We start from the raw sequence: 25,566 nt of genomic DNA, 5'->3' as shown, positions 1-25,566 counted from the left end.
GCTGAAAGTGAGGGGATGGAAAAAGATGTTCCATGCAAGTGGAAATCAAAAGAAAGCTGGAGTAGCAATACTCATATCAGATAAAATAGACTTTAAAATAAACAATGTTCCAAGAGACAAGGAAGGACACTATATAATGATCAAGGGATCAATCCAAGAAGAAGATATAACAATTATAAATACAAATGTACCCAACATAGGCGCACCTTAATACATAAGGCAACTGCTAACAGCTATAAAAGAGGAAATCGACAGTAACATAATAATAGTGGGAGACTTTAACACCTCACTTACACCAATGCACAGATCATCCAAAATGAAAATAAATAAGGAAACAGAAGCTTTAAATGACACAATAGACCAGATAGATTTAATTGATATTTATAGGACATTCCATCCAAAAACAGCAGATTACACTTCCTTCTCAAGTGCGCATGGAACATTCTCCAGGATAGATCACATCTTGGGTCACAAATCAAGTCTCAGTAAATTTAAGAAAATTGAAATCATATCAAGCATCTTTTCTGACCACAACGCTATGAGATTAGAAATGAATTACAGGGGAAAAAATGTAAAAAACACAAACACATGGAGGCTAAACAATACTAAATAACCAAGAGATCACTGAAGAAATCAAAGAGGAAATCAAAAAATGCCTAGAGACAAATGACAATGAAAACATGACGATCCAAAACGTATGGGATGCAGCAAAAGCAGTTCTAAGAGGGAAGTTTATAGCTATACAAGCCTACCTCAAGAAACAAGAAAAATCTCAAATAAACAATCTAACCTTGCACCTAAAGGAACTAGAGAATGAAGAAACAAAATCCAAAGTTAGCAGAAGGAAAGAAATCATAAAGATCAGAGCAGAAATAAATGAAATAGAAACAAAGAAAACAATAGCAAAGATCAATAAAACTAAAAGCTGGTTCTTTGAGAAGATAAACAAAATTGATAAACCATTAGGCAGACTCATCAAGAAAAAGAGGGAGAGGACTCAAATCAATAAAATTAGAAATGAAAAAGGAGAAGTTAAAACAGACACCGCAGAAATACAAACCATCCTAAGAGACTACTACAAGCAACTCTATGCCAATAAAATGGACAATTTGGAAGAAATGGACAAATCCTTAGAGAGGTATAAACTTCCGAGATTGAAGCAGGAAGAAGTAGAAAATATGAACAGACCAATCACAAGTAATGAAATTGAAACTGTGATTAAAAATTTTCCAACAAACAAAAGTCGAGGACCAGATGGCTTCACAGGTGAATTCTATCAAACATATAGAGAAGAGCTAACACCTATCCTTCTCAAACTCTTCCAAAACATTGCAGAGGAAGGAACACTCCCAAACTCATTCTGTGAGGCCACCATCACCCCGATACCAAAACCAGACAAAGATACTACAAAAAAAGAAAATTAAAGACCAATATCACTGATGAATATAGATGCAGAAATCCTCAACAAAATGCTAGCAAACAGAATCCAACAGCACATTAAATGGATCATACACCATGATCAAGTGGGATTTATCCCAGGGATGTAAGGATTCTTCAATATACAGAAATCAATCAATGTGATAAACCATATTAAAAAATTGAAGAATAAAAACCATATGATCATCTCAATAGATGCAGAAAGAGCTTTTGACAAAATCCAACACCTATTTATGATAAAAACCCTCCAGAAAGTGGGCACAGAGGGAACCTACCACAACATAATAAAGACCATATACGACAAACCCACAGCAAACATCATTCTCAATGGTGAAAAACTGAAAGCATTTCCTCTAAGATCAGGAAGAAGACAAGGTTGCCCACTCTCACCACTATTATTCAACATAGTTTTGGAAGTCCTAGCCATGGTAATCAGAGAAGAAAAAGATATTCCCAGTGGGATTAAGGTACAGATACTACACTCAGTACTCTATAATGTTCTATATGGATAAAGAATCTAAAAATAGAGTGTATATATGTGTAGCTATGACTGATTCACTTTGCTGTATACCTGAAACTAACACAGCATTGTAAATTAACTATACTCCAGTAAAAATTAATTTAAAAAATAATCAAATCAAATAACTATGAAAAAGGTACAGATACCTATAGTGATAACTGGCTAGGTAACACTTTATTGGCTGCCTTTCCTTTCCTAGCTCATATCCCCCACTCCTCTGCCAAAGAAATCACTGGGCCTGGAATCCTGGTCTCACAGCCTGCTTCCAGGAGGACAACATGAAGACAATACTCTAAGAAAATGCAAATAGCAGGTCAGCTGGGGTATTCTCTGCATTACCTCTACTTTCTCAGGAGCTGAAGCAGAAAGTGAAGGAGAAAATGGGACAGTCACTCATCTCTCCCATTTATACCAGCAATACTGCTACTCACAAATTTAAAAAACAAAACAAAAAAGAAAAGACTAAATGAAACTATCTTCACTCTCACCTATTTCTCTTGCCTCTTCTATAGCTTTTATCTCTGACCGAAGACCTATCTTCTATCTACAGCCATTTCACTGTGTCTTAGTGAAATAAGGTGTCCCCAATCTTTTCCTTTACCACCTTCCTGTTTATACTGTTTGTACTTCCTGCCTGAACAGGCCATACTGAAAGAGGCCCATGCTTTTTCCCACAGGTCTGTAAATGCTTATTGTTTACAGACCCAACTCCCCAAGAAACAAACACAATATTAGTCAAAGACATTCTGAATATAAAACCAGGAAGAAGGACAAAGGAATCTTTCTCAAATCAGGTGCTAAAAAAAAAAAAAAAAAAAAAATATTCTGTTAAAATTTATTTCAGTTCCCTGAATTTAAATAGTGATTTTTAAATAAAATATAACAGATGTTTTGGCTTCTATTGGCAAGGTACAATATCTCCTTCCCATTTTCATTTTTTTCTAAAATATCTCTTAAGAGTCTTCTCTTGTTCTTTTCTCATTTCATGGAATTTTTTTCTTTTAATGTTTTTCTTATCTTACTTTAGTCTCTATACACACTTTTCAAATAGAAAGTGTTTTTTCCTCCTTTTTAAGGTACTTTCAATGTAGCCAAACTATACTTTTTCTAGTCATGTAGCTCCACCTGCTGGTCATTCCTTGGCATAGACTCAGGGTCCGTTAGACCCAATTTTAGTTTTGAGGGTTTTTTAAGCAGTTCTATTTGTCATAATGAATATTTCATGATTTTTATTCTTTCTTAGAGGTCTTTAAAATATCAAAGGTAAAATTTACTTATTTTTTAAATAATAGGATAAAATAGGATATGCGATTACCATATGGATCCATTGGACCCTTTTACAAGTCTAAGATATGTTACAGGATCTTAGCAATCTTGTTCTTCCTCTATCTTGACACATTTGCTATTTCATCACCCTAGGAACTATTACATTATTCACCAATTATTCATGCTAGGAAAGACTAAATAAGACAATGGAAGAATGGTAGAGAGATATTATTAAACCTAAATCTAGCGATGCTGGTGAAATTAATCACACAAGTAAAATCTCAAGACTGAATATCCTAGATAGCTGTCAATATCCTAGATAAGTTTTCTTACATTTAAGAACTGATGAGTGAACAATATATTTCTAACAAGAAAAAGGAAATATGGTACTTATTCAAGAAGGAAGGACTTCATTGAACAATTATTTGTAACAAGAACCTGAGCTGTTTTACAAAAAGGATGTGTGACCACAGCATTCTTTCATCTTTTATGATGTTTATGTTCCAATAATTACTTGATATAGTTTCTAAGTGGACAATGCTAATATTAGGTGTATATATAAAGGTGACTGGAAGGAAAGAGATGGTGTAGAAATGAAAAAAACTCATTGGATTAGAGAAAAATAAAGAGCCCATTGTACTCAGATGATAAATGATGATAACTGTTTTTCCTGGTATACTGAACATATGTAACAGGGAAAACAGGATACTACTCATAATAGAAATAAAATATCCAGGAATAAAATAATGAGAAATGTATATTGGATGGGAAAAGATAAAATTTTACTTAGGGACATAACAGAAGCTATAAATAAATAAATAAAGTTCAATAGTGTAAAAACATCAATTCTCTCCAAATTGCTTCCTAAATACAGTGTAATAACCAAAGAATTTTTTATGTAATTCAAGTTGATGATTCTCAAATTTACATGGAAGAATACATTTCTTTTTTATCTGTGCCCATAACTTTTATGATTTCGATTCATGCCAATGATTAGAATACCGTTTTTTTTTGTTTTTTTGGGTTTTTTTGCCGCACTGTGTGGCTTACAGGATCTTAGATTGAGCCCAGGCCCACGTCAGTGAAAGTGCCAAGTCCTAACCACTGGACCACCAGGGAACTACCTATTTTTTGTTTCTTTTTAAATTATGTTTTATCAAAGCAATATGTACATATAATTTTTTTAAATCAAAAACAGTACAGAGGGGCAAAATGACAACCAATGTGTCCCTGCCCCACCCTTCTCAGCTCTCAGTTCCCCAACCCAGAAATAAAAACTTTCACGTGTCTGTTATTCTGGTAGTTACCCTCATTTTTCTTAATAATATGCTTTTATTACTATATCTTTTTTAAAAAATTTATTTACTTATTTGTTTTTATTTTTGGCTGTATTGGGTCTTCGTTGCTGTGCACAGACTTTCTCTAGTTGTGGTGAGTGGGAGCAACTCTTCGTTGCAGTGCGTGGGCTTCTCATTGCAGTGGCTTCTCTTGTTGCAGAGCACGGGCTCTAGGCACGAGGGCTTCAGTAGATGTGGCTCGCGGGCTCTAGAGTGCTGGCTCAGTAGTTGTGGCACATGGGCTTAGTTGCTCTGCGGCATGTGGGATCTTCCTGGGTCAGGGCTCGAACCCGTGTCCCCGGCATTGGCGGGCGGATTCTTAACTACTGCACCACTAGGGAAGCCCCATTACTATTTCTTGACTTGATAACCTGAGACCCTTGCTGTTGACTCCCCGCTGACTCTGTTCCTGCTGTCTCCTCCCACCTCAATATGGTTATATTACTATTTTTACCTCCTGGTGGCTACGTTGGTCACTTTAATAATCTAATACCCAAACCTCTACCTTATTCTCTCAACTATAGCTGGAATCATCTCCACATTCTTTTTTATGAGGACAATAGCACCACTATTATTCCATTTATATTTCTGCCTTCCAACCTGTAGCCTTGTACATTGCCGAAGTTGGTAACATTTGCATTCTATTCTGTAATCATTATTAAGTCTTCCTTGCTCTGTCTAAGGTTTGACTCTAAAAGCTGAAAATCAATATTTACATTATTTATGATTACTTAAATGCTGTTCACTCAGTAGCAAAGTTTTATACTATAATTAAATTTTCTCATCTATTTCTTTGAAGTCTTGATCCACATGCCAATCTTCAAATCTTTCTTACAGTCCCAACAATTGCTCAAAATCATGTCACATCTTAGGTTCTTCAGATTTGAAGCCTGCTTTTATTGTACAATTTAAAATGTTTCCTTTTCCCCTAAGTTTCCAGTGTATGGGGGGTGAAGAAATGACACCTTCCAGTGTTTCCTCCAGCTTCTCATTCCGTGCACATATTACTTAAAATTCATTTCACTTCTTTTGAGTTCTACTTGCTGTTCTAATTTGGAGGATTTGCCTCCCATTTGGACCATTCTTGTACAATTTATCATTCTGTAGGTTTTTAGTTGCATTTTGCATTTTTAAAAAAATGCATCCTATACTTTTTCTCATTTTGTAAAATTTGTGCTGCTTTTTTATTTATGGATACAACAGTTTCTCAGATACTTCTGAGGATTTTAATATTTTTAAGCTCTTTTCTATTCCTTCAGTTATCTATTTCCTCACGAGTCAATTCTTTGTTTTATCCAAGGCTTTTCTTGTCATACTGCAGGCTTTCAACGAATGATGATTTTCAGCCAGACAAGTTTGCAGGCAGGGTGGGTGAGCCAGTGGGTGAGAATCAACCATCCTGTTGGGCCCCCTGGTGACACAAAGCTAGCAGTGGCTCCGCAGGCAGGTGTTGAGCATGAAAGCAGGGGAAGTTCATGGTCAGCTCCCAGGCCAAGTGGAGGAAGGTGGGCAATGTGCACTTGAACCCCTTCCAGAAGAGCATTTCCCTGATCAGTCTTTCTCAAGTAGCTGATCTAAAGTAACTCTCAGTTACTTTCAATGTCCTGTGTATTTTCTTCATATCAAAAATTGATAATATATTTCTTGTTCATTTATTTGTTTATTTTGTTACTGTCTGACTATACCACTACATTACAAATAAATAGATGCATATGATATCTAAATGATATAATATAGGGCAAATTCTAATTGATAAAGACTTGGCTTATAGTCTTTATAAGTATATGTGATAATGCTACAATTAGGGACACTCCTCAAAAATAATTCTACCTTTGACATATGTAATATAATTAATTTCATAACTTGCAAATTCATAACTACCTTGTTAATGTCATAATTAATTAACATAACTTGTTAATGTCATAACTTGCAAAATCTTAATTTTGCTTTGTTTTTGCTCTCCTATACATACACACACACACACATACACACACACACACACACACACAAAGGCAGGCTGCCATAGAGAATGATGTGATTACATGATTCAGAGGGCAATAGTTTCTAGTTTATGAATACTACACTAGTGCTATATAAGTAAAAATAACTCCAATGAAGTCATTCAATCAGATCCTTACCACCCATATTTCAAACAGTTTTTATTTATTTTGGTCAAGAACAAAATCCTTCCTAATTAAATGTGAATCCCTACTAACTGCAAACGAAGTCCAAGGAGGCTGAGAAAACCCGCCCGAGTCGGTGGTGCAGAGCCACATTTATGACTCAAATCTGCCCATTCTCAATTCAAGGAAAGTACGTCTTTCTGGATGTGGGACAAAATCTGCTGCCCACCAAAATCAACTCTCCTCTTTTCCCAAGTAGTTGTCAGTGTTTTCCAGAATTGTCTCATTGGCCTTTTCTTGTCACTTTTTATATTCTCCCCAGAGCCTCCTACATGTTTAACACTTTCCACCACCATCTTTATGCTGTTGGCTCCAAAATCTTAATAACCAATTCTCATCTCTATCTTGAAATTCAAGTCCTTATTTTTAACTAATTAACTGGTATCTTCAAATGTAAGTTGAACTCAGTAAATTCATCCTTACCTTTCATACTAGCTCTTCTTTCTTTCTATAAGCCATAATGGCACAAGCATCTTCCCAATCAACCAAACCAAGAGCCCCACACCTTCCCAGTCAAGCCCTGTTGAATTTATCTCCTTTATGTTTCCTATATCTCTCTGCACCCCTATATCTCCTCTACCAGCCATTCAAAGGTATATAGCATCTGGTTCATTATTTATAAAACAAGAGAAGAGGCTTTCATTTAGAAGACTGCACTAACGTACCCAAAAAAGACAATGTTTCTAAGTACCTAATCTATCCTGTCAAGCTTTCAAACTCAGTGAAAAATTATTTCCTACAAGTTAATAAAAAAATATAAGAGACTTACTTAAATGGTGTGAACAAAAATGGTAAAGTAGCTTCTTTTTTCTGAGCCATTTTCACCTGGGAACCAAGTATGAAAATATATTATAAATGAGAAAAAAAATTAATTTCATTTTGAAATATAAACATCCATTGAAATAGTTCTTCAGGGACAGAAATAAATGGAATTTTGTGTTGCTATATTATTTCATAAATATCTAAAGAAAATGTTAATATTATTGTACCATTACAATAAGCTGAGAATTAAGCATATCAAGCCTGCAAAATAACATATTGTAATGTAATTAAACTATACTTCTTTAATTCTTAGGAAACAAAATAAGCCAAGCTGCATTAACATATTCTGTTATTAAGAATAACAGAAAGGGACTTCCCTGGTGGCGCAGTAGTTGAGAGTCTACCTGCCAGTACAGGGGACACGGGTTCGACCCCTGGTCCAGGAGGATCCCACATGCTGCGGAGCAACTAAGCTCGTGCACCACAACTAGTGAGCCTGCGCTCCGGAGCCCGCGAGCCACAACTACTGAAGCCCGTGTACCCTAGAGCCCACACGCCGCAACTGCTGAGCCCACGCACCGCAACTACTGAAGCCCGCGTGTTCTAGGGCCAGCATGCCACAACTACTGAGCCCATGTGCTGCAACTACTAAAGCCCCTGCTCGCCGCAACTGGAGAAAGCCCGCACACAGCAATGGAGACCCAACGCAGCCAAAAACAAAAAAGAATAACAGAAAGTTTCAGTTAAATGGTCACCTCTTTAAGCTCTTAATGCATATAATAATATACATGGAATGACAAGAAATGTTGCAATCTCTAATCCTACTTCTACAAGGCAAATTTCATTGATAAAGACTTGGTTTGTAGTCTTTATGAGCATATGTGGTACTCTAACAATTAGGAACACTCCTCAAAGGTAATTCTACACCCTTAAACTGATTCATGGAACCTGCACCTCAGATATGTGAAACTTTAGGACATTAGTTAAACACACAAGATTTAAAGATAATAAATTATAGAAAATCATTTCTTGAAATGCAAAATCAAATATTTTCACTTAATATATGCAATTTTAAAATTGTAGTAGCGTCCATTTTTGTGTGTGGTCTTGTTTTACCTTGAACTGTTCAAGAATCTGTACTGCATTTGTAAACATGCTCTCTGCTTTGAAGAGATCAGTGCTGTTAAGTATATCCACAGGAAGGGTTCCCTGTAAATAACAGACACTGATTTAATATTAGTACTAACAAAGCTCAAAATATTCTTATAAAACAAAACAGACTTACAAAGGAAGCAATAGAGATGACATATGGACAAATTCTTGGAATAATTAAACAAAAAATCTTTTTAAAAACCATAACTAAAAAATGTTCTATTATTTTTTCTTACAAAGTAGATATAATAAAGTAAATAAAGCAAAAGAGATGAATTAAGTTCAACAAAACCTAACATTTATTTAAAGATTACTATGTGGCAGGCAGTGAACTAAAGGTGCTCTGCACACACACAAAATTACTATGGTGGGCCACAGCCAGCTCACTTAAAAAGAAAAAAAAGAAATAATAAGAAAAATAGGACTATATTACTATGTATAGTAACGGTAAGGATTGTTTTGTGAAACGTTGGTTTCAGTGACAGACATACACACACACTTATGACTATAGGGGTCATATCAGAGTTCTGAGGTAGATGACATTATGTTTTTTAAGTTTGATTTGAAGGGCTAGAAAGAATGGCTGATGGGAATGGATTTTGTTTGTTTTTTAGCTTTTCAGCATCCAGTTCCCATTTTTAACAGCATTACCATTCTATGTTGAGATATCAGGTAGAGCATAGTAGGTCTCTAATGAGGCCCCCCCAGCCTTCCCTCACTGAAGGGTAGACAAATAACTGAGGCCAGACCACTCAAATGGTAAGCACTGGAATTTGACACTTGAGAGTCAAGGAACAGAGAGTACACCAGGTGTAATGCTACTCTCCCCCAGTGTCAGTGACCTTGCAGACTGGCCCTGCCATGGGACCACGGTGAGCTTCTTTCTCCTGAGTCTCTGGAGCACTCTTGGTTCCTGTTCATTTCCCAGTCTGGCCTTTGAGGACCCCTTTGATTTAGCAAACCAGCAATATCTTTTTAATAAATTTCCTTTAAATGGATTCAGTTTCTGCTTCTTACAATAAAAAATTACTCATATATTTTCATCATGTAACTAAAATACAAAGATATAAATCTATTTACATTTTAGAAAATAAAAAATTTTTAAGAAAAGCTATTAGGCTTGTGCTCCATGTTGTATTTCATACATAATTATGAGGTGTTACATCTTTAGAAAGAAATATAAAGGAAAAAAGTTTTAAATGTAATCAAAGATAATTCAGAAACACACAAAAAGTTAATTTTACTGTACAATAACTTTTTTTAATTCTGAGAGTTGATAAGAAAATTGTATTCTTTACCACTGAATTAAGAGGGAAGGGAACTCCAATAAGAGCAGCCATCAGTGGTGCAACATCAGCCTACAAACAGAAGAAGTTCAAATCTAAGAAGCTGACAGAGATCAACAAGGAAAGTAAATAATCTAATTAATATCACTGTAGTTTGAAAAATAACCATGATATTCATTATAATCCATTACCTTCAAACATTTATTTAATACATAGTAGGTACTGATCTCTAAAAAATGTCATTTGCTAGAGGTATGTGAACTTATGAAAACTTAAATTTGACAAGAAACCACTAGGAGCCCCAAATGTAAAACACATAAAAAGTTACTTATTCTAGATGCCAAAAACTTGACCACTTTATGCAACAGTGTTTGAGTATTATGAGAAGGATGCTTTAACTAGAAAATAAATAGCAACAATAGACTTTAACTAAAGAAATATAAATATATATATATAAATTAAAGACAGTATGTATCAGAAGGAGGTTTGTTTGCCAGCCAGTGAAGTCCAGAAAAGATACAAACCAGATAAGAGGCTCTTTGGACAAAAGACCTCAAATATCATTTTGGAGAGCTCCCTTCAAGTCCAGTTTCCCAGAAGAGTTGTTCATGCTTTCTGTCTCCATGGCCTCACCTCCCCATCACTCCCCAGGCCACTCTAACTTGTTTTGACTCTTTATCATTCTGTAGACCGCTCTTCCTAAAGAGCTAATAACCTCCATTTTTCTACAACTAATTGATTGCTTTTATATTAGTCCATACAATTTTTCAGGGAGTAAAATACTTGGCTGTCAGAATGCTCAGTTTCAAACACTTGCTTGTGATCTCTGAGACCTTGGGCAAGTTATTTAACCTCTCCAATGCTTCAGTTTCCTTATCAGTTAAAAAAGAAATAAAAGTTTCTCCCTTACAGAGTTATGGCAGGATCAAATGAGACTAAATTTATAAAGTACCTGGCGCATAATAGTCCTGCACTAACCGGTGGCTACAAATGCTGTTGTGATGATTATAATTACGTGACCTCTTGGCAGTGCTGTGCAGACCACCCCCTCCTGGGCCTTAACATCCCTCCACTGAGTGCCTCCAATCTCACTGTGGCTTCTTTCCAGATACCTTCTCTAGCCCCTATTTAAAACTGGAGTTTGGTCCCAGGCTCTCAGTCTTACTTTTTACCATCTAGACTCTCTTTACCATCTCATAGAACACTGAAAACCCCATTGGCCGCCTAATCGCTTCCTCTCCTTCCCCCAGAATCCACCGTTGGCCTCCTCTGATCTAGTCTCCATGCTGCAGCCAGAGGAATCCTTTCACAGAAAATCAGATCATGTCACTCCCCAGGCTTTGAACATTTCAGACTTCCTCAAGCTTTAGGATTAACTCCATAGGGCCCATGAGGCCCTGTGTGGTCCAGTGTCTACCTTATTCTGCCTCACATCAAAGCACGGCCTGTTACTCTGTACACCCATTTCTTCAAGATCCTTTAAAATGCCACGTACCCTCTACCAGAGCTCTGGGCACATGCTGCTCCTTTGCCTGAAAAGCTCCCTTCCTCCTGCCTTGGCCTGGCAACTGCTACTCATTCTTCAATCGCAGCCCAAGTCTCAATTTCTGGGGAAGCCTTTGCTGACCACACAGCCTATGAGATATATCTGCTTTATACTCTGATGGCTTCACAGGCCTCTTTTGTTGTACTTATCACAGCTATAATTTTACATTTGTTTGTATGATAAATACAAATAAAAGTAAAATTTATCTTATTCCTAAACTATAAGCTTCCTAGGGTAGGGAGTGTGTCAGCTTTTATTCACCATTATATCCCTTATACAAAGTTTAATGTTAATGTGTTAATGTTTCAATATTTTAATGTTAATGTTAATGTTTGCACGATGTTTAAACATACTGCAGACACACAACAGTGTTGGCAGAAGGAGTGAATAAAGAATTCTCATCTAATGTAGATCTGAAGCAGTATTCAGAGAGCAATAGCTGAATCTATATTTAGTTTTTGATTATGATCCAGTCTATATAAAAAACACGTTCTTGTTTTATGGACTTCAACTTATTCCTATCCCTTTGACAGTGATTTTTATTGCAAAGTAATAGACTGCTATCTGATTCTATACATTGTCACTTACTTGGATAATAAGCATCCATCCTGAGCGAAGAGACCATTCTTAATATGCTGAGAAAGAACAGGCTTCTATAACCGTAAGCCTGAAAATGAGACCCTAGACCTTGGTTTATCCACCACAGTAAGGAATGTCAGCTTGTGAGGTGACCTGGAGAAGTAAGGTACTCCCACCATTTTGGAGGCCACATACCAACGATGCCATGCTTTCCACAAATAGTAAAGATGGCTGTCTACACAGCATATCTTCAACAAGAAAAATCTGTGCTTCATATTTACAGATAATATTACTGGTCTAACTTGATTAGGTTGGCCACGCATTTTCCTATAATGTAAGGTTTCTAGCTGAGTAATCTATATACTCTTGTCACTTTTTCTCCATTGCATTTGTAAAAACTCTGGGTAGAATTAAAGATAAAATGGGTGTTAATAAAAAAGAAGTGGTAACTGACACACTAACAGGAGAGAAACCCATAATGGGGTTTTATTAGATCTGTGCTTAAAGCAACTAACCAAGGCAACCATGACAAGAAATCACAGAAATGTAACAGGCATGCAAATTTTAATTTGCATAATAATTCTTTAATTAGCCAGTGTTATTTGGAGGGAGGGCATCTTCTCTTTTCACTTTTATTTGCAGCTGCTTTTTTTATTTTGCCAAAAGGAAGATTACTTGGGGTTAAGATATTCTCATTTAACAGGATTTCCCTTGGTAACTGAAATGTTTTAGAAAAATCTTTTATCATTATTATACTTTTTTTCCAGACTTTTTTGGTCTAAACTTCTTATAGACGAAATTAAATCTGAACATGATTAAATTTAATGAATACCTGATTGACATCTTGTCTCTTCCAGTTCTCCAATTTCCATTCTGAAATATACAAATAAACACCAGAGCTGCTGTTAAGAATTTTTTTAAAAGATAAATCATTTTATTATTATAAGTGGTCAGTGGAAACAAAAGTATTGGTAAAGTTCATTTTAAGCCAAGTATGAACAAAAAGCGTGCTTAAGAAGGAAGAGCTATAAATTTTTTAAACTAGAATTTTAAAAGAATAACTGAAAAGTAAATATTTGATATTTTCTGTGATAGTATATTAATTTGGAAATAATTTGGAGATAATTGTTTCAAAACATCCAAAGGCTAAGGAAGGAAAAATGGTAGTAAAAGGCACAATGATAACAACTGTCAGCATGACTACAACTAATGACAGTCGTGTTCCAGGGAATTATTAAGGCAACCAATAGCCTGTTAGTCAATCTAAGCTTTTCTTTTTTCTGTAATGAGAGTTGCTTGCAAAATATTTGAAATTTTTTAGCTCTGATGCTCCTACCGTCACTAATCCCAAATGTGAAAGTAGTATAGTGAGTTACTATTAAAACTGCCTCATTCCCCTATCTTTCTACATATAAATTCAGAAATTTCAATAAACAGTAATCAAAACAAATGATTATGAGGCCATGTCTTGATTTTAAGACTTTGTTTTTGACTTTAAGATATATTACCCAAAGGGTTCTAAGGCATTTTTATGATGAAATTTCCTTTAATAAGCTAAAAAAGTTTAAAAATATGATCCTAATTCTACCAGTCAGCTACTAAAAATTCAGACTAATCACCTGATGAGGAAAAACACGTACATTCCCTTTCTCTGTAACTTATGTTACCAAATACCCATATAAGAGAAAATACATTCTTTCAGTAATGATTCTTGAAGTCATATGATTCTAAAACGTTAAGTCACTGAGAAATCAACTGCCAAAAGAAAGTTCTGTCTCCTAAGTACTCAATACAAACATACTATTTAACCTAGCTTCTATTTAGATTCAATCTAATCCATTTAACACAGAGCATAAGAATATAAAATGGTGCAGCTACTTTGAAAAACAGTTTGGCAGTTTGCAAAAAATAAAACGTAGAGGAACACATGACCCGTTAATTCTACTCCTAGGTACCTGCCCAAGAGAAATAAAAACACATATGCACTCAAAACCTTTTACACAAATGTTCATTGAGTCATTATCATAACAGTCCAAATGTGGAAACGACCTAAATGTCCATAAGATGACAATGAAATATGGCATAGACATACAATGGAGAGAGAAGTAAGGAGTGACTGCTAATGGGAAGGGATTTGGGGCGGGTGGTGGCAATGAAATGTTTTGTAATTAGATAGTAGAGGCGATGGCATAATCTTGTGAATATACTAAAAAAATTTAATCATACACTTTCCAAACATGAATTTGATGGTATGAGAATTACATCTCAATAAAAAATAAACAAAAAAAAAAGAAAGAAAGTGTGTAGGAAAATTTTATTATACAAACCAAAAAGTCTTCTATGGTAGAAATACCTAATACAGCTGGGAGTCCACATCCCTGGAGAAGGTTTTAAAAGGAACATTTCTAGGGCTTACCCAGACTCATGGAATCATAATACCTACAGACAAGGTCTGGAAATCTGTAACTTTTTTTTTTTTTTGTGGTACGCAGGTTTCCCACTGCTGTGGCCTCTCCCATTGCGGAGCACAGGCTCCGGACGCACAGGCCCAGTGGCCATGGCTCACGGGCCCAGCTGCCCCGCGGCATGTGGGATCCCCCCGGACTGGGGCACAAACCCATGTCCCCTGCATCGGCAGGCAGACTCCCAACCACTGCACCACCAGGGAAGCCCTGTAACTTTTTTTTTTAAATCTGTATTCTTAACAAGTGCTTTGAATGAGTCTGACACAACTAATCCAGAGAAAGGCATTTGAGAGGCATTTATTTTGTCCAATTAGTAAAAGCTTTGAAACGCTAAAATACCCTTACCTTACAAAATAACCAGAGCTCCAAGAAAAAGGAATTCCTTTTCGCCATGGATTGAGAAGGAACAGAGGCTTGGGCAACAGAGAGAGCCTTCAAAAGTACTAGAGACAGGGCAAAATCTGTCCGGTTTTGAAATATCAATTGTGACATATGTGTGATTTATCTAATTGATAGTCTTTGCAGGTAAGATCTAAGCCAAGGGTTTAATCTAAGTCCTGGAATAATAAGGTTTGTGAAAAAAAATATTAAAACTTATACTTGAACTTTCACAAGGCAAATAACTAACAATTATATTTCAAGCTGAATATTATAAACCAAATAATATGAACTATACAAAAGTAATACATAGAAATAGTAATGACACAAATATCAAAATGAAAGCTATAACTTGAAAAGTAATTTTTTTAAGTTAAACTTTGGTTTTATTTTAAAATGTCACATTTATAAAAACAATAAAGATAAATGTTCATACCTTGCAAATATGTATCATCAAATTTCTGAGCTAACACTTTTTGAGGATACTTGATTCCAGCTCCCCAAGTGACAAAAGGAGTACAAGTCTCTAAAGGATGACCAGCTCCATGGGAACCTACAAATAAGACACAAAGAGTAATAAGACAAGTATCAATATATAAGAATTAACTTATACCTAAATATTTTTTAATACTTAGTTTTAAAGAGTTGATCTCTATATAGCTAATTCTAGCCACCATACTCCCAAATGTTTGCATCTCTATTTAACAATTAGTTTTTAAATATTCCCAAAGAAAGTCAGAGCATCAACAACAAACAGGCAAAAACAAAAAGCAGAACATCCGTTGAGTGACTGGTTGAAAGAAGAATAAGAATAATAACAATAAGACTTGGAGGAGATGCCACCAGAGTAGCACCAAAGGAAGAAAGAACAGGGAAAGCTCCTTTGGGGAGTAACTACCCAAGTTTGAGGCCAGGTCTGCTCTGAAGAGGATAGCAAAGTCTCTATATGCTTTTCTTCCAGGCCACTCTGGCTGGTATAGCCAAAAGCCCTTTATAAAGTGGAACTGGCTCACAAGAATTCTACATTGTGATTTGGTGACCCAAACCTCAGCTTTGCCTTATTTTCTTCTCTGTGCACACACTGTGTTTGCCTTGGGAATCTCACAGGGGGGATAGGCTCATCTAGTAGTACCCTCAGTAATACCACCTTAAACTCACCCCCTCTGCCATCACATACAGTTAATTCTAGGTGGATAAATAATCAGTATGTTTTGTTTTCTTCACCACACTTTTCTCTAATTTCTCATGTTAAATGAGAGTATATTCCCTTCATAGTTAGAAGAAAGATTATATAAGATCAGTCTTTTATACACTAACATTTTATGCATGCTATTATGTGCTAGACAGTTTGCATATACTAAGATATCTAATCTTCTTCAACATTACAAGATATTTGTAAGCTACATTTACCACTGCTTTAATCGTAAAGTATATATCACTTAGAAACAGACTAACCCCAGTCTGTCATTCCATGGTCAGCAGTAAAGATAAATGCTGTTTTCCCATCATTTCCGTAAAAATCTTTAAGAGTAGACACAATTTCTTTCAATCCCTCATCAACTATTTTAATATTGTTCAAGTATTCCCTGTTTAAAAAGAAAGAGAAGAGAAAATTAAATTATATTAATTACATTAATTTGGAAAAATCAAATTTATTCAACATGAACTTATAAAATCAATAACTTGAAGTACTTTTAGATCTCATCTTCAATATTTTTTTAAATCAGAGCTCTTTAGATTGTTAAAAGTAATTTTCTTCTCCTCTTAAAGAAGTAAAAAAATCTGGAATCATTTTCAAAAATGATTTTTAAAAAGATATTGATTAGCAAATAGATTTTAAGGAATGCTTTTTAAGTCTCAATTGCAACAATGATGACTTTTAAGTTCATGCCTCTCATAATGTAAACTATATTGCTCTTTCCACATTAGTAACAGGTAAGCATCACTGTTTCAACTATACAATATTTCCATCCCTTAGAGTGTGATATAAACCACTATAATATATTTTGAACAAACTATATTTAAGCTTTCCATACAGTTGAACAAGGATGGTTTGGTATAAGTTCTATCACTTAAGACAATGCATTGTGTTAAAGAAGGGAAGCATGAGGTATTCATTACTGGCAGCTAGCCAATAGGCTTTGCAGTTAGTTAGACTAATCTAAATCAAATTCAAAATGAAGAATAAAAGTATAACATGAATTCTTCCTTTCTTACGGTCTTCAGAAGTGAGAAAAATAGTTGCTGTTTTATATAAGGAGTACTACTGAAACATCACATACAAAACTTTATACTATTATCTGCTAGATACAGCACTGATTAAATGGAACATAAGGAACAGCTAATTACGTCTTTTTGTGATATAAATATTAACACCATAAAAATGCTTTTTATTTCAAAATTTACTAAAATACTTCTAAAATATGAGTTTTTTCTCTCTGACCTGATAAATGAAGAATATGGAATACACATACAGGATATATTTTACTTATATTAATGTGCAGTGTGGTCACAGCACATGTGACTTTAGCCACTATATCATACTACATCTCATATAAATGAGAACTTATTCTACTTTAGAGTTATTTAAAATATAAGTTCTGTTGTGATCATTACAAAGAAAACATTATAATAATATTTTAAAAGTTCAAACAGGCGTTTCCCTCAAAACCATGAAATTAAACACAGCATTAAAATTACCTTGATGATGGTCGGTGAGCATGTCCATTTGTATCTATTCCTAATAAATGTAAGAAAAAAACTATTTTGTCTTCATTTAGTTTAGAAAACAAAGATTGGTTGTTTCTGGCAGCATGAAAGAATTCCTATATGTAACAAATCAGTTAAAAAAATTTAGTTCATTTATTTAAAAAGTAATTCCAATGAAAACATTTAATTAAATTTATACATAACTATAAAATTAAATTATCCTATTTTGTTTAAATTTGTCTCAGGACCTACCAACACAAAGTACTTGTCAGTTCAGACATCTATGTTCAAATAACGAGTGAGCTATTTTCTCTGTTATAATTAGGCTGAAAAAAGTTTATAGAACGGGGATCTCGTTTTCATGAAGTTCTCATAACATTGAATAAAACATAGCAGACTGAAGAACTATTTTGACAAGAGTCAAAAGTAAAACGGTACTAGTGGCAACGGTTTAGGAACGCTTTATGAGTTTAAAATGTTTTCATACTTCTGTTGTCCTATGTTACCACCCTAGTTCAACTATAGTCTCTCATTTGCAACATTGCAAATAGCCTCCTATTTCCTTTGTCCCAAGACTAGAATCTGTTCTTCACATTGTATGATAGAAAAATGTCCACTTAATGAAAGGAAATACGGTTCAAAAATGATTCATTTCATAAAGATAAACTGGATTCATAAAGCCCTCTAAGAAAAGGATTCATCCTGTGCTTACATACACATGAACATGTAAGCAAGTACCTATGGAGAGTATCTTTAAATTATTTTAAATAAGTCAACAGACTGCCAAGATATATAATTATTGTTCACATAAATGAACTATAGAAGATGTTAATTTTAAGAATAAGAGGTATTTAACTTTCCAACAAAAGTCTGAAATATTTTTTCAGATAATTCTTCATTATTACAAACATTAAAAATATAAATGGTACCATTAGAGAAACCATCTAGTCAAGAATAGAAATAATTTTTTTTAAAAACATAAACATAATGCTACCAATCCTCCTTAAAAACATAAAATGGCACCCTAACTTTCATATATGTATGAAATGTATATTCTACCTAGCCCCTTTCAAATACATTCTAATTAGCCCCTAAGAAATTTTAAATCTAGATGGAAATGGCAAGTTTTTCAAGAGAACGGAATTACATTCTGAAGATATAATTGAAAGCTGACAAGAAACAAAAAAACTTAGCAATTGAACTTGAGTCAAATTTACAATTTGTTTCATGACTGATAATATTCAGCTTTGTAAAAAGTGCTATTCATTCATATGTGGACACAAGATCTGGGAAGCCATCAAACACTAATCTTACAGAGCTCAGCCTATTAGATTCCCACTGCCTTTTAAAAAGTTGGTCTTTTGTACCTAAGAGATAGAATACACTCCTAGCTTCTTTCCCCCCAATATTTAGTATAATTATGCCCACCAATCCCACTTTTCTTAGCTCAAAGACACTCATTCATTTTTGTACTTAACAAATATTTATTATACCTCATGGGAGACTGCTAGATGACTACCCCAGCATGCAGTCTCCCTTTCTCTCCAAGTAAAACCTCTGATTTTATGGGACATGTCAGTGCTCCAAACTTAAAACCTACATATTTCCTATTCTCTCTCACAGCTACATGTGCCTTTTTGGTTATGGCCAATGAGATATAAGTCAAACATTTTGGTCAAAGGACTATGTGGACCTAAGGTTTTTTGAAATAAATTTAATTTAGTAGGACAGAAGGTCCTTTTCGATTCCTCGTACTGTTGGCCTAAAACATTTAAAATAATGGCTGGAACTCCAGCATCTCTTGGGTCGTTAGACAACTCTGAAGCTAAAACCATGCTCTGAGGATAGAAGAGAAACTTAGGAGACTGGGTCTTAATGACATTGTGGAACCACTATGACAATCTTGGACTGCATCAATCTTGGGCTGCATACTTCTGGCATTATCTCTTATTGAGATAGAACTTCTAAGCAATATTTTTTTTTCTATTACAGAGTTGAATTTAATCTAAATTAATCATGTATCTATGTACCAGAATACATGATAGGAATTTAGATTTAACAATGTGAAAAAGACAGTATCTCTGCCATAAGATGTATATAGCATTGAAATTGTTTGGGTTTTTTTGTTTGTTTTGTTTTGTTTTTAAATCCCCTCCTTTTTGCATAAACAGTATAGAAATGCTTGTTAGATCCAATGGCTTATAATATAGGCAGTTGTAAGCTTAAATAAAAGCAGAGTTCCTTTTAATCCTCTGGGATGTATTGGAACAGTTAGTTCTCACACATCTTTTTTTTTTTTCCATTCTTTTTTAGATTCTTTTCCCATAGGATTGAAATTGTTGCCAATGTATCAAAAATTACAGCATAGCATAATAAGGTACTAAGACAGAGGTATTAAGGGAATATAGAAGAGGGTTCTCTAAGTCAAACTGGAAGTGGGGTAAAGCAAAGGGAAGTCATGGAAGACCTAATAGAGGAGATAGCTATGGATATTTTACCACAGTTTTTTAAAAAGTGAGTAGAAATTGGCATATATTTGTAAACCGTTTGACTAGAATTAAGCATGAGTCTCTGGCCAGGGCACAAAGTCCAGGTTGGACCCCTGACTCCCTCTCTAGCCTGATCTCAGACTGTGCTCTAGTAAGTGTTCCTGCCATGCTAACCTCCCCTTTTCTCAGTTTCCCAAATCCATTATGCTGGCTCTCCTTTCAGGGCCCAAGTTTACATAATGCTGTTGGCCTGAAATACTCTTCTCTATATGCAATCCAGATCCATCCATTTCTTTGTCTCGTATACTTCTCCAGAGGCTATCTCAAAACTCTCAGGAAAGTCTTCCTCTAACTGTTTAGTTTAGATCAGAATTTTCTAAAGATATATTCTTAGTCCCTGCATTTTTCCTTCACACTACTAATCATTGTTGATGATTTCATATTTTTGTTATTGATTAATGTACATGTCTCTATCATATCTTATGAAGTTGTAGGCAAATTTTTTTTCTGGTCACTATCATATCACCAACTAGCAGTGTTGAAGTAAAGTAAAAAAGGCATAAAACCAGGCCAGTCATTAGCAATATCTGCCTATCCACAAGGAATCAAATCCATGATTTTGGAACATTTTTGGCATGTTTATGAAATTAGAAGCCAAAGGCCTTTAAGCAGATACTAATATAAGTCAACTATATTAAGAAGTGATAGCAAAATAAATTGCTAATTATTTTTTTGAAGAGATTTTATTTAACTTGAAGGTCTTCCCTTTTGACAAAAGCATATGTGAAATGAAAAAAGAAAGCTTCAAGGAAAAATATTCTGATAAAAGAAATAGGGTTTATCAAAGAACACATTGAGCACTTAATTCCTGATAAGTAAATACAAAGAAAAATGCAGACACATACTGACTGTTTACAAACAAACAATAAAAATGACTACATTATGGAGAAGTCTGCAATGTCAGTCCAAAGACACTACTGGTAAAAGGAAGAATCATTAAGGGTCAATCAATGAATGCTTCTTATAACAGATGAATTATGAGTTATAATTTGGAGATGAGAAAGAATAGATTGACAGAAAGGAGTGAGCCAATATCCACAGCTGAGATTTTTACACAGTTTTTGAAAATATAAATTCTATTGGATTCCTGGTGAAGCTGATGACTGTCACTAACAAATAGTCCAAAAAACTCGATATCTTAACGAAATTCAAATATTTCATTATGATTAACTTGTGAATTTGTTTTTGCTTATCTAATTTTTCTTTAAAGTACAATTTTTTTTAAACATCTACTTTATGTTACAATAAATGCATTAGATTTGAACAGCATTTTTCAGAAGACTTTCAAACAAATCACATGGTCCCACTGCTTGTGAGAGACTGGCTCTGTGGTCAAAGAAAGATCAAGAAGGTTTACCTAGGATGATTCAGCAAACTAGGAAAGAAATGCAGGTTTCCTAAATCCAACCAAGGGCTCATTTTACTGTCTGAAACACGGAATTTAAGAGTTAACTTTTTTTTTAATAAATCTATTTATTTAATTTATTTATTTTTGACTGCATTGGGTCTTTGTTGCTGTGCACGGGCTTCCTCCAGTTGTGGGAGCCACTCTTCGTTGCGGTGCACGGGCTTCCCATTGCAGTGGCCTCTCTCATTGCAGAGCACGGGCTCTAGGTGCGTGGGCTTCAGTAGTTGTGGCATGCAGGCTCAGCAGTTGTGGCTCGCAAGCTCCAGAGCACAGGCTCAGTAGTTGTGGCACACGGGCCTAGCTGCTCCGCAGCATGTGGGATCCTCCCAGACCAGGGATTGAACCCGTGTCCCCTGCATTGGCAGGCGGATTCTCAACCACTGCGCCACCAGGGAAGCCCAGAGTTAACTTTTTTAAATTATTTTTTTTAAACTTCTATTAATTGGTTATTGTAGAATGTGTAATTTCCTAAAATCCAGTCTTTTTAAAGTAGTATGCTACAATAAAGAACTTTCAAGTTCATACAAGTAAAAAAAACTAAGATGCATTTACTAACAAGTCAGTTTCTAGTACATTAGGTACAAATACGTGTGCTGTAGATTAGCCACTCAATAGCACGTACCTTCACATTATCAAAAACCCAGGTATCCAGTTTTGTTGCATCCTGGGCACCAAAATCCTCGCTGTAAGCATCATAATTATGTGCAAAAACATGGTTTCCACTAGCACCTGAAAAGGAAATTTGGAGAAAAAAATTTTTAATGATCTGCCATGGACCATAGTTTATACTATAACATATGCTGTTGTTTTAGTTCTCACAGTAATATATTCCAATTTTACAGATACACTACAAATGAGTTAATTAACTTGCCAAAGTCACAGTGCTAATGAAACACGACAGCACAAAAGTAAACACCAAAGTTTGTCTCCCTGTAAGGATTAAACTATTCAAAGAATTTGTGCATCTAAGGATGGTACAATCTAAAACAGATGAAATCATTTGTTTTACAAAATTCCCTAACCAAGAAGAAAATTCAAATATTTCAATTCTTTTATTCATAAAATATGTGCATTTTTCTCAGTATAAGGGAATAAATATTGCTTATTGCCAAATAGTTTGAAAGGGTCAACAAATATATTAATCTTACATATTTGTAGGATTTTATTAAGAATCTAATCAACTTAGTGAATTTCTGAGTTAGGCTCTTACAGCTCATAAGTAAGAGATATAACAAAATAATGACAAATCTCTTATAATATCAGCTTAGCTCTAATGATACTACTCTACTGTTCAGCCATTCTACTTCCCACATTCTAAGTAAAGATCTGAGTTGGTCTGTGGGTTGCCATAAGAAATGGAACATTCTTATTCGATTATCTCCAATTCAGGCGTCCTGTCCTATCAACTGTAGTCAGAAGGAGGGAGGTAAATTTGGTAGCCATAGCAACTTAATCCATTCTCACTACCACCAGTCCCCCAAAAAGCTTAACTGCTTTCCAAAGAAGGGAGTATATAAATGGCAAGCAGTATGAGTTTTTTGACCTGCGCTACATAATAATGTTCTGTGACTATCATACAGAAAATTCTGAATATCTGTTTTGCTTTTGAGACATATAATAATCTTTAGTAATTACAATTATTATATTATATTCTTGACTAAGTGTAAACCTTTTCATTAGGTGAAATGATCATAATGCTCTCACTAAAAAGCATTTAATGACATAAAGTTCAAATGGAATCCAACTGATTTTAGAAAATAATGTAAATGAATTCTCTAATCAAGAGATGTTCGAATACTTGCAGATTCATGCAGAAATACAACACATACAACAAATCCAAATGGCATGACCCTGAATATATGCAAATAGAAGTTATAAATATTAACATTTAAATCTTTATGTGACTATCTACTAACTTCTTAGTAATAATCTATCAAAGTAAAATGAACCAGACATCTACATCATCATCATCATGAGGAGTTATCATCGTCATAATAAGCATTTTGCTAAATGTTTCACATGAATTATCTTATTTAATCCCCAAAACAAACCTAGAAGATAGAAATTATCATCATCACATTTTACAGAAAAGAAAACTGAACTTCAAAGAAGTTATCTAACTTGCCCAAGATTAAAAAGCTGTTAGATGTTAAGAGTCACACATATACCATTTCATCGAATCCAAGGTATTAAAAACTGTATAATTCAACATTTCAAGTACAACTAAGAAGGAAAAAAATCAAACTGACATGTCTATCTATTGTAATATACACCCTGATTTCAGAGATGTTAAACATGTAAAACCATGTATTTCAAAATCAATAAAATATAGTATATATTTTAAATTACCATATTGATTTATTGCCTATTTAGTAGCTGAGGAAATATAATCAATGACTTTTACCTTTGGCAAACATAGCCAAGATGTCTGGGCTCCCCCAGCACCATGTGTGCCTGGTTTCATTAATAAGAGAATCAAATTCTACAGGATTTTCCTTCCATCCTTCAGGTAATTGAGAAAAAAAAGCAAACAATGACAAAAGTAATATATACATGATGAAATATCAGTATATCCCCTAAAGAAGTATTTTTCAAATAATGACAATGAGGATTAATTGCAGAACAAATGCAAAACTAATAACGGATTTTGTTACATGTATTATATTACAATTTTTTTTAAAAAGCTTACAATAGATAATTTACTTCTTACTAAAATATAGAATCACTTTTGACCTTTCGAGTGTTAAGATCTAGGAAATCCATGAATCCATCCAATCATATTCTATCAATAGCACAGGATGATAAAAAGCTAAAGCTTAATTCTTGAGTCAATCCCAGTTTGTGTTTATGTGAGTTAGGCATGCTAAAATACTTGTCAAAAGTATCTCAAAACAGGGACTTCCCTGGTGGTCCAGTGGTTAAGACTCCATGCTTCCACTGCAGGGGACATCGGTTCGGTCCCTGGTCAGGGAACTAAGATCCCACATGCCACGCAGCATGGCCAAAAAAAAAGTATCTCAAAACATACTTCACTTTGTGTCATGATTCAGTGTTAAAGAAGCAATATTTTTGCAATAAATTTTTCATGTGATAAAATCATCTAAATAGACAATACCTTTGGCAACTGCACTGACGTCTTCATAAAACCCTGCTATCAGGGCTACATGGCCTGGCCGAGATTCAGTTGGCACATGTGTGTGAGATATCCCCCAGCTGCCTTCATGCATTATGATATTCCTAAAAGATGTTACAGATGAATAGTTAACACAGACTATGATCAAATGCTCTGTTAAGGCTTTAGAAAAATAAGATTATTACTGAAGGAATCCAGTCAAAAGAGTGAGTCAAAATTTAAGAAGGAATCTTTCTGATCCCACTTGAGCCCAGTCCTATCCCTCCCACCAGCAGGATTCAGTAGCACAAGAAAGCCCAGGTGAGACAAAGAACCACTCAACCACTGTACAGGATCACAAGACAAAATACACCATTATTGTTTAAAGCCACAAAGTATTGAAATGGTATGTTACATAAGAAATCACTGATATACACAATATTATTTTGTCAATGTTAAATTTTATTAGGTGTGATGGTGGTTAAATTATCTACCTAAATTTGAGATTAAAACAGGCCAAAATTTCTTTTGCTAAAATGTATCAACATTCTTTAAGTTGTCTAACAGTGATTTGCAGAATTTGAGGGAAAATGCAAAACTATCAGTAATGCTGTTGCAGGTAAAAGGCCAGCAGAGCAACAAGTTATAAAACACTAATTCATTGGTAACAACTTTCAAGATAAACTTTCAACTTTCAAAATGTTCTGTAGAAAAGTATCTAAAAGTGCTGGTTTAGATACTTTTAATATTGACATCTCATAATAAAACCAACTTTAGTCAAATATATACATAAAAAGTAAAAGGCTTAAAAAACCATTGAACCACCTGCTGAGGGAGAAATATTTTTTAACTTCTTCAGTTATGTAATGGAAACTGA

The 25,566-nt window shown here is 34.6% G+C and overlaps 1 protein-coding gene across 5 annotated transcripts in view; it reads right to left on the bottom strand.

The window, feature by feature from the left end:
• Nucleotides 1-25,566, bottom strand: part of PIGN (phosphatidylinositol glycan anchor biosynthesis class N) — a 112,937-nt gene that overhangs the window by 75,866 nt on the left and 11,505 nt on the right. For 4 of the 5 annotated variants that reach the window (XM_033424984.2, XM_033424985.2, XM_004268063.4 and 1 more), the window contains 10 exons: nt 24,693-24,814; nt 23,982-24,080; nt 22,200-22,306; nt 17,612-17,736; nt 16,367-16,497; nt 15,348-15,464; nt 12,901-12,941; nt 9,956-10,015; nt 8,622-8,714; nt 7,513-7,568 (listed from right to left, as the gene is read on the bottom strand). In XM_033424984.2, the coding sequence (XP_033280875.1) occupies nt 7,513-7,568; nt 8,622-8,714; nt 9,956-10,015; nt 12,901-12,941; nt 15,348-15,464; nt 16,367-16,497; nt 17,612-17,736; nt 22,200-22,306; nt 23,982-24,080; nt 24,693-24,814 (951 nt within the window). The remainder of the gene's footprint in view (nt 1-7,512; nt 7,569-8,621; nt 8,715-9,955; nt 10,016-12,900; nt 12,942-15,347; nt 15,465-16,366; nt 16,498-17,611; nt 17,737-22,199; nt 22,307-23,981; nt 24,081-24,692; nt 24,815-25,566) is intronic. The other variant, XM_033424986.2, reaches the window with a different exon arrangement.

This window comes from Orcinus orca, chromosome 15 (assembly GCF_937001465.1).
Source record: "Orcinus orca chromosome 15, mOrcOrc1.1, whole genome shotgun sequence".
Taxonomy (NCBI): domain Eukaryota; kingdom Metazoa; phylum Chordata; class Mammalia; order Artiodactyla; family Delphinidae; genus Orcinus; species Orcinus orca.
This window is presented reverse-complemented; position numbering and strand designations above follow the sequence as displayed.